A 10,511-nucleotide genomic window follows, 5' to 3' on the forward strand; every position below is an offset into this window, starting at 1 on the left:
TTTGGAAGGTACAACGTCGTTTTGGTCCGCCCAACAGCGAGCCACGGCGAGCCAAAACGGCGTGCCACTGGAACACCTCTTGGGGGTGGTCCACGAGAGAGAGCGCGGTCTAGCGCGCGCTAGAAAAAAGGGGGTGCTACGATAGACCGCGCTATCTCTTTGCGGTGTGAACAGCCTCTAAGAGATATTATTATTATCATCATGATTATATTATAGTTGTGCTTTGAAGGTAATATGTCCCATTTGCAGACCTAACAAATGAAAAGGTTAAATTCCAACGGCATTTGAAAGACATTAAATGACGCTATACACACATACCAAACACGAAATGCAACACGGGCTAACTATCATCTTCCTCTACCCAGGACAGTTTCGCCCAAAAAACAATTTCATACACAGGACTAAACCACTGAAGCAACATTGATCTAAACCTCAAACAGCTTAAAAACTGTGGCAGCTTTAAAAAAACATATCAAATTGTTATCATTGAATTCGTACGTGTAATATAGCACAACTATACAATTCTTTTCCCGACTGTGACTCCCGACCTTGAACATTCTATTCTAAAAATTCCTTTTCTCTCTTCTTCTTCTTCTGACCCCCGTTCTTTACCTTCTCTTCCTATTTCTGTTTTTCCTTACATCCATCATCCATATCATTATAATATTTTTGTCTGTATACTTTGCTTTATTATTTTTTTACTTCTACCTTATTATGAATGACACTGTGTCAACAAAATTCTGAGGAACTTAAATTCTACAAGCTATCTGATTTTTAATAAGTTCCTTTTTTCACATGTAACTTTGAAATTATTTAGTGTAAATGCGATACAACATATGCTGTGTAGATGTCTTTATTGTTCAGAAATATCAGTTTCGTAAATATCCTATGTTTTGTTAATGTATTTGTTTCTTCATGTGAAATAATAGAAACTAAACTGAAAAACTGAAAATACTTATTTAGAACTTCCCTCACAACGAAAGGGCTTGAAAATGGCTTTAAGTGGAAAAATAACGACTATTAGTTGTCGAATCGACTTAAGCGATTGCAATCACCTAAGTAATAATCTGATTTTTACACCCTTTTACCGAATAGTCGTACGTTTTGTGCTGTACAAAGATTCAATCAGTTTAATTTGGCCATTACAAGTAGTGGGTAATTGATGTAGATAAATGCTCATGTACCTGTTACTTCTCATTTTATATATGCTTTTTACCAAAGAAAAAAAGGTGTCAGTCAGTCACTCAAAAGTGTCTGGCAGTGTAGTCTAGAAGGTAAACGGGTTTCTTTGCATAATTTGAATACTAGGATACTGCTAATGTTTAAATTTCACAGATAGGACATACATGTACATGACATATTCATAATTCCTGCAAAGTTCTACAAAATTTGATGTTGGTTGCAAAAGGGACATAGTATCTTTAACACAATGGGATCGTTTATGTTTTAATTGGTGGTATTATTATGAAGGGACCCTTCCCTTAAAAGACTCCTATAAGTGTCCTGGTTACGCTTATGATTTGTGATTTGATTTTGCCTATGTCTTTTGGTATGTATTCCATTTTTAGTCGAAACTTTTTATCAGCTATTATATTTGCTTTTATACAAACAGCTGTATCATATCATCTATTATCATATATGTACATGCATATTTCCTGTATGTATGATTTTTTTTTACTTGATTGAGTATGTAACATGATTGTGTAGCAAAAACAAACAATGTATTTGCATAGTAGTATTTAGACATATGAGATAAGAGGAAATTTGTTTCTGAAATAATAGTTCAAGTTTAGAAAAGAAAGGCTTGAAAATTCTTTGAACACGATGTACATGGATAATTCTGATAGTAAAAACTCTGATATAAAATACTATGTTGAAGTCCGTATCAAATGCATTTTTGTTGCAGTTGCTACTTTTAATCTAGGTGCATTTAATCGATGGGTACCAGTTAGAAGGGAATTCCATAAATGCTCCAAGCCCTTCATTGTTACTGAGCTAAAACTGTGGTAATATTGAATCCAATGTTATTGTAGGAACGGTGACGTTATGAGTACTACTAAGCCCAACTGCAATGACGACTCGACAACAATGCCCTTGCGATGATACCAATGAGTGGTTCAACCTTTAATAAAAGATAGAACAGATAAAACAAATTATCAGCATGGCTGATATACATATGCATCACGCAATTAAAACAATCAAGTTTGCTGCAACAAACTGTCTTCCAAATGCATAGCACCGAATAATAACTATAAATGACATTGTTATCCTTGATGCCTGTATCAAAATATTCACTCCATATTTTGTATGCCTACCCTTGTCATGCAAATTGACCCGACCTACTTTCTGTCATTTTGTGCTAAAATTTCCCTTTTACCTCAAATGCTACTTTCCCTAGCTAACTAAATTTAGACCATCATCTTCTGTTCATAATTAAGTCATAATCGTATTCTGTCATACATTAATAGAGCTTCTTGCTCATTCATAATATCATAACCTTACTTGGATATTTCGTACTTTTCCAGCATGAATTATCTTATACGCTACTTACTAGGTAGAGCACTCAAAAAAATAATACACATAAGACATTCTTTATTTTGGTGTCATATTAAAGATATCAATGATATATTTATTTTGCTGCAAAAATTTTCAAATTCTGTCAAGGCATTCCTGAGATATGGTCTTTTGAAGATATCGTAAAATCATTCAAAAACCTGCCGCAAATAGCAAATTATGGCAAAAATGGATTTTTTACATGTTTAAGGGTGTTTTTTTGACATAATAGAGTAATACATGGTCTTAAAAATGATATGTATTGTGAAACCAAAGTGAAATAAGCATGAAAAATAAAATTCAAGAACCAGACTTGTTGCATTTTGGTGCACCGGATTGACAAAAACCACATTTTGTTCAATTTCACCAATCCGCAGGTTTGGAAATGTTCAAAAAACGACTAAGTCCAGCTAATTAATATGCGTAAATGCAATATCTCAAGTTTTAAATGAGTCTGTTTGATACAACTTTGTGGCAAGCTTCAACTAATGAATCCCTATCCATTTATATAATAAGATTTATGAAAACTAATTAATTATGCAAATGAGCTGATAATTAGCTAATTACATATTCGCAACACCGTTATGCAAATTGGGCAATGTTTATATATTTTTTTTCCTTCTCACCTAACTTCCTGATCTATATAAAACAACTGTAGAAAGTTTGAGCTTTGTAGATGCTTGCATTTGCTGAATAAAATGATGAGCTGAACTTTCGCAGCAATTTCCAGTAATGTTTCACTCGATGGATTAAAAATCGGAGCATTTGGCAAGAAACTATGGATGTTAAACTACTGAAAACCAGTTTAGGATTTGAAAATCGGGCAATATTTACGGATTTATGAGCATTTTCTGAAAATTCATTCAACTCAATGTAACTTCGTGTAGAAACAAAATTCCGATGTACCTGTTGCTGGGGTAGCCAGGGAAAGGTCACAGGTACCATATATGGTAAGGTCATTGAAATCCAGTGAATGAAACATTGGTGGCAAGTCCATTTTTTACAGGGGAGTTTTTTCCAATCTGCCGGGATATTTAGTGCAGTATTGTCCGTGGTGATTGCACACACCCACTGGCCCAATTTGCGCGGTGTCAAAAACATCCCTTTTTAAAAAAATAAAATAAATACTTTCCCTAATACCCACACCCACAGGATTTTAAGTATAGTGGGTTAAAAGAATGACTGAAATATCTGTGAAAAAATTATGTTGTTACATGTTTTTGAATTTTTTAAATCATAAGTTGAAAAATGGCTTCTCAGCATAGATTTGCTATTGCTGTGCACTGACGTGCACGGCAGAATGTATATGCATGCACTGTGATCAGCCTACTACTTACACCAAAACTTATATGTGGTACATTTACATTCAAAACGTATGGATGTTCTATGATTCTAATCTTATTTCATACATCACATCAATCCACCATTATAATCACCATTAACATCAGGCAAAAAAGTAAATATTGAGCTATCATAATATGCAGTGATTTTCTACTTACAACATTGGGCTGTCTCAGGAAAACAAAATTACAGTAGACTTTTCAGTGTAATAAACATTCAGTGTAACGTAAATCAGTAGCTCCACAGAATCAAATCCCGCCCTCTATGACCTGAATGCAGAATCCACCTAAAAACCCCGCTTCCGACGTCACAATGTCAAATTGGGAAAAACTCGTATCAACATCCCGGCCCCTTAAATTAACCGAATACTTTGAATTTACCAAACCTTTCACTGCCAACATCTATAACAAAACTGTCACTCTCTTGAAATTTTCAAGACTTCGATAAATACAGTCCCTTTAAATCCAAAAAAGGTGGTTGCTATGGAAACATATTTCCTAACTGAATAAATACAGTCCCTTTAAATCCAAAAAAGGTGGTTGCTATGGAAACATATGTCCTTACCGAATAGCAGAACACTAATAATATGACAATAAGGACATACTACCTGTATTTCTTTCCTTATCTTCTGATTACAAACTATTGTATTACCATCAGAATACTATCTTTAGAAACTGAATTCTAACTAGAAATGAGTTATGCTTCAATTCAATTAAACATTTCAGCAAGTCACTACGAAACACATCTATCTGTATAATATCACTGTAGTAAAGTCTCTTCTTGTTGAAGCGAATCTAAACCGAATCCATTTATGCGAAACTAGATGCTGTGTCCACAGAAGTTGAATGTTTCATGCTCAATGCTCCCTAAACTAGATGCTGTGTCCACAGAAGTTGAATGTTTCTTGCTCAACGCTACCTAAAGTAATCCCTATCTTGAATTGAACTGGAATTATTTTGTATCAGCTCTAAAAACAACAAATAAAATGGCTAACTTCTCGAAGTCGTCTATCGCGATTCCTCTTGCTCGAGAAGTAAACAAAGCTTCGCGATGGGTCTGACGAGTGTCGACGTTGCAGTCTTAACCTTCACGCTACGTACATATCCCCGCTTACCAGGGTACACTTCTAAAATGCGTCCCATCAGCCAGCAACACCTCGGCACAGTTCCGTCTGCGATGAGAACCACGTCACCAACCTGAAGATTGCGTTCAGGCTGCTGCCACCGCTGACGTTGCTGTAGACTAGGTAGATACTCCCTAATCCACCTCTTCCAAAAGAGATCAGCCAGGTACTGCATCTGCCTCCAACGTCTCCTGGCGAAGACATCTCCCTCAGTGGACTTACTCGGAGGTGGTGCTGAGGTCTGCTTCATGTGTAGCAGACTGCTGGGCGTGATGACTTCCAGATCTCCAGGATCATCAGAGACACGAGTAAGAGGCCTGCTGTTGATGATTGCCTCTACCTCGCACATCAGAGTGTGAAGCTGCTCCTCCGACTGACATGTCCTTAAATACTGCTCGTTGAGAAGAGCATGCAGTACTTTCCTGATCGTTCTTATCTGTCTCTCCCACACACCGCCATGATGTGAGGCCCCTGGCGGGTTGAAACTCCAATCTATACTGTGATTAGCCGTGAAGTTTGAGATTTCATCAACGTTCCAATCACTCAGTGCCTTCCTCAGCTCAGCTTTAGCGCCTACCAAATTGGTGCCATTGTCCGAGACCAACCTCTTTATTGGTCCTCTCCTGCTCATCATGCGTCTGATGGCATCAATGCATGAGCTGGTGTCTAAAGAATTGGCAACCTCGATGTGGATAGCTCTAGTTGTCATGCATGTGAATATCACGCCGTATCTCTTTCTTACAGAGCGCCCACACTTGATCTCATAAGGACCGAAGTAGTCCATCCCCACATGTGTAAATGCTGGCTCATCAGCTACTACTCGGAAGGCAGGTAGATCAGCCATCTTCTGCTTGCCGACCTTGGCCTGGTAGCGACGACAAGTTACACACTTGCTTAACAAGCCTCTCACCAGGACCCCAGCTCCCAGAATCCAGTAGTACTGCTTGAGTTCTGCCAAAACATGATTTTGGCCTTGATGTCCAACCTTCTCGTGTATGTGCCATACCAACAGTGCTGACACATGATGCCTTCTAGGCAGTATCACCTGATGCTTTGCAGTGTCTGGGATATGTGCTCGTCCAAGCCTGCCTCCTACCCTCAGTAGACCATCTTGCAAAACAGGATCCAACCTTGCAAGCCTCGACCCCTTCTTCACAGGTCTCTCTCGTCCCTGTGGATCTCTAACTCTCTCCCTTAAGGTTGTCATCTCCTCATCGAACGACTCGGTCTGAATATGCTGAAAGATGGAATTTTCAGCATAGTTCAAGTCCTCCACTGTCAAGTGTCTGCTCAATTCTTTAACTGGAGTACAGTTCTTTACATTCCTTCTAAGGGTTTCCTTTAACCTCAGCCACGAAGCTACCGCTCTGCGTAGTCTCGTCCAGGAAGAATAGTGCATGAAGAGCTGGTCGATGCACTTCTTGCCCTCACTTGTAGCAAAGATCTGGACTACAGGCTTCACCTCTGGATCGTCCTCTCTGATCCCATCCTTCTCTATGGGACATGTGGGCCATCTCTCCTCCGGCTGTTGTAGAAAGGCTGGTCCCACAAACCACTTCTCCTCATCTTTCAGATTAGACGGTGACATGCCTCTGGATACGATGTCCGCCGGATTCTCCGTTGTGCCAACATGTCTCCATTGGTCTATCTCTGTGGCATTGTGTATCATAGCCACCCTGTTTGACACAAAGACACGGAACCTTCTATGTTCATTCTTTATGTAGTGCAACACTATCATACTGTCAGTCCAAAAGTATGATTTCTTCACAGACCGGTATAGCTCTCCTCTTATCACGACATCCATATTCACAGCAAGTGTAGCTGCCATCAATTCTAGTCGAGGTATGGTAACGGTCTTTACTGGAGCAAGGCGTGACTTGGCCATGATGATACTGCTATGCACCTCTCCTTCCTCATTCTTCATCACTAGATATGATACAGCCCCGTAGGCTACTTCAGATGCATCAGAGAAGTTGTGGATCTCGTAATCAGTTACCCTGCCAAAGTCGTGGGGCTTGACACATCTACTGACTTCAACTCCTTCCATCTGTGGAAGTTCCTCAATCCAAGCCTTCCATTTCTTTGCATCACTGTCAGGGATAGGCTCATCCCAGTTCAGCTTCTTCCGGGTCAACTCCTGAAGAATCAACTTCCCTCTCAGTGCAAATGGGCTAGCATATCCCAAAGGGTCGTAGACAGAAGAAACAACACTTAAGAGTCCTCTTCGTGTTAAAGGCTTGTCCTTCACCTGAATCTTGTAGACAAAGCTATCTCTTTCTACATCCCATATCATACCAAGTGCACGCTCTATTGGTAGGGCATCAAAGTTCAGGTCGAGTCCAACCACTTGCTTGGCCCGATCTTGTACTGGTATGGTTTGCAGAACTCTTGTTGCTACTCATCCACTTAGCGAGTCGAAATCCACCCTTCTGCAACAAGGTTCTCAATTCTGATGCCAGTCTTATAGCTTCATCTTCCTCTTCAACAGAGACCAGGCAGTCGTCTACGTAGAAATTCATCTCTACTACTCTTGGTGCTTGTGTATTGCACTGATCTCCATAGTCCTTTGCTGTTTGCCGCATGGCAAACGAGCAACAGCTGGGGCTCCATGTACCCCCAAACAGGTGCACACACATCCTGTAGGTCTTAGGATCTTCATCCACTCTTCCATCAGGCCACCACAAGAAGCGAAGTACATCTCGTTCATCTGGATGAACTGTTACCTGGCGGAACATGGCTTCCACGTCAGCCATGATGGCAATTGGTGCTCGACGAAATCGAAGAAGTACACCAGTCAACTTGTTGGTCAGATCCGGCCCTTGCATCACCACATCGTTCAGACCAACTCCTAAGCACTTGGCAGCACAATCAAACACAATCCGAAGTTTGTCTGGCTTCTTCGGATTTATCACTGGGTGATGTGGTAGGTACCAACAAGTTCCATTTGGCGGTTGAGTTTCATCAACTTCCTCGGCGTAGCCCTTGGCAACTAGGTCAGCCATGCCCTGTGAATACTTAGCATGCATTGCCGTATCCCTGAGAAGTCGTCTTCTAAGTGAATGGAGTCTCTGCTGGGCCATCCATCTATTGTCACAAAGTGGCGGGGGTCGTTCTTTGAATGGTATGGGCAGTTGATAGTGACCTCCATTCATTACCACATTGTCCTCCCATAGCTTCAATACCTCTCGGTCCTTGACTGACATTCCTTTAGCATCACAATGGAGGGTTTCAATGCCTTCTAGAGACCAAAACAGCTTACATTGGTCTTCAAGGGATATTTCATCTGAGATATAGTGTGATGTTACAGCCATCTTCCTACCATCACTCTGAACCGGCCCATTCAGGGTCCACCCCAGCACTGTCCTTACTGCATAAGGGTCTCTTGGCTCGCCACGTCGTATCTCGAGAGGACAAATAAGCTCTGGATAATCTTGCCCAATCAGGAGATCCACCTGCAGTTTGGTAGTCGATGGAAAGTCGACATCTGTGAGATGTTGGAGTTTGTCAACATCCTCTTTCATTAGCAGGTGATCTGAGTTAATGTTAATGTCTGTCTTGGTATAGACTTTAGAGAGATTTACCATCCTGGATGATGACTTTGCTGCAACTTTCAGGCTTACAACACTGGTCTGAAGTTCGCTGTTGGCTCTTTCCAGAGTTGAGACAGACACTATACTGGACAATCCACTTGCTTTCACTCTTGCTGCCAACTTCTTGGTACAGAAGGTACTTGTCGAGCCTGAATCCAACAGTGCTAGAGTCTCTACACCAATATTACTGCCTGCCGCATAAACCCAGACAGGAACGATTGGCAATAGCACCTTCATGTTCCCGGCCCCTGTGACATGACTCTCAATCTTCTCAGGTGAAGGACCAACAGCTTCCTCTTGTGCTTGCTGAGGTTGTTCTGGTTTCTGCTGATGGAGAAACTTAGTATGTTTCCTGTTGCATCCGTAAACTGAACATACCCTCTTTAGTTTACAGTTTCTCGACATGTGTCCCTTCTCCAAACAGTTAAAACAAAGCCTGTTTTCCCTCACCAGTTTCAGCCGGTCATCTAGCTGCATTCGTTTGAACTTGTCACAGCCAAACAGACTGTGCGATTCCTTGCATATCACACACAGCTGTGGTGTCACATCATTGCCTGTGGCTGTCGTGGAGAAAGCACCCTTCTTCAGTCCTGTCGACTTCTTGTTCTGGGAGATGCCTCTACCGCCCTGATCCTTGGTAAGAAGCCTTCCGTAGACCGGATCATTCTCCTCGTCGGCTGCACCTTGGACAAAATCCACCAGGTCAAATATGTTAGGAAGTCTATCCTCTCGCCTGATTCTTCGTACCACACTCAGCCATCTCCCGCATAAGTATAGTGGTAGTCGTTCAACTATCTGGACAAGGACTAACTGTGGTGACAAATCGCCAATGTAACCCATGGCATCTAAAGTCAGTGAGCAAACTTGCAGTTCATCTGCGAATTCTCTTAGGGCCCTCTTGTCCCGTCCGGTGATCTTCCGCCCTCCGGTCACTTTCCTGATCCATGCATCAGCTATCATGAAGGGTGTACCAAACCTCTCTTGTAGCATGGCCTTCGCCCTCATATACCCTTCGCCAGATGGCATAATACTACAAGGCTGCAAGATTTTGCGGGCATCCCCTTCGCAGTAGTATAGAAGGCGGGTCAGTTTGGCACTGTCCGGGATACTTGTACAGTCTATTGAGTTCTCAAACGCCCTCCAAAATTCCCAATACTTAAGAGGGTTGCCATCATACGTCATCATTTGTGTTTGAGGCACATTAAGAGACTCCAATAATTGCCTCTGTTGTTTCTGTCCCTCCTGCAAAATCTGCAGCAACAAAGCCTCCGTTGGCTTCGTACTCTGTTCAACCTGGGTTGGCGTTGGCACTCCAGAGTCCAGCGGATAAGCCAACGTTTCATTCACTTCAACTGGATGTTTCTGAGGAGCACTAGCTTCATCCGACAATAGCCTATCCGCTTCATTCAAATAGACTTGTGTCTCAGCATCAGATATTTTCATCCTGGTATCCATATCTAGCTGAGCTTTACGCTGTTTCAAAGCTAACTCCTCCTTTTCCAGCGCCATCTTCTGTTTCAGTGCTTCAGCCTCAACAGCTAAAGCAGCTCTACGTGCCATAGTCCGCAGTCGCACTGAAGATGTAGTGCTCCCACACTGGCTGGCCGAATCTTCAGGACGGACTCCACCCTCAGGGTCTCCTTTGGCATTCTTTTGTCCAACAGTACTCATTGTAACAGCCTGTCTGTAGTCTGATGTGGACCTGGAAGCTGTTGTTGAACTGATGTAGGAACGGTGACGTTATGAGTACTACTAAGCCCAACTGCAATGACGACTCGACAACAATGCCCTTGCGATGATACCAATGAGTGGTTCAACCTTTAATAAAAGATAGAACAGATAAAACAAATTATCAGCATGGCTGATATACATATGCATCACGCAATTAAAACAATCAAGTTTGC

The 10,511-nt window shown here is 41.6% G+C and overlaps 2 protein-coding genes across 2 annotated transcripts; both read right to left on the minus strand.

Annotated features, from left to right (window-relative positions):
- Positions 1–2,022: 2,022 nt before the first annotated feature.
- On the minus strand, positions 2,023–7,310 carry LOC115921415. Its single transcript, XM_030978881.1, has 2 exons — positions 4,053–7,310; positions 2,023–2,122 (listed from the first exon to the last, which is right to left on the minus strand). The coding sequence occupies exon 1, from the start codon at positions 7,308–7,310 to the stop codon at positions 4,902–4,904; it is 2,409 nt and encodes an 802-aa protein (XP_030834741.1). The 3' UTR covers positions 2,023–2,122; positions 4,053–4,901.
- Positions 7,311–7,338: 28 nt separating this feature from the next.
- On the minus strand, positions 7,339–9,633 carry LOC115921416. Its single transcript, XM_030978882.1, has one exon. The coding sequence runs from the start codon at positions 9,631–9,633 to the stop codon at positions 7,339–7,341; it is 2,295 nt and encodes a 764-aa protein (XP_030834742.1).
- Between the last annotated feature and the right edge of the window lie 878 nt (positions 9,634–10,511).

Source organism: Strongylocentrotus purpuratus, unplaced genomic scaffold (assembly GCF_000002235.5).
Source record: "Strongylocentrotus purpuratus isolate Spur 01 unplaced genomic scaffold, Spur_5.0 spur5_scaffold_1, whole genome shotgun sequence".
Taxonomy (NCBI): domain Eukaryota; kingdom Metazoa; phylum Echinodermata; class Echinoidea; order Camarodonta; family Strongylocentrotidae; genus Strongylocentrotus; species Strongylocentrotus purpuratus.

What these genes read in the sequence shown, in the direction of transcription:
- LOC115921416 (XM_030978882.1), bottom strand. Translation starts at nt 9,633, where the DNA reads ATGCCATCTGGCGAAGGGTATATGAGGGCGAAGGCCATGCTACAAGAG.
- LOC115921415 (XM_030978881.1), bottom strand. Translation starts at nt 7,310, where the DNA reads ATGATATGGGATGTAGAAAGAGATAGCTTTGTCTACAAGATTCAGGTG.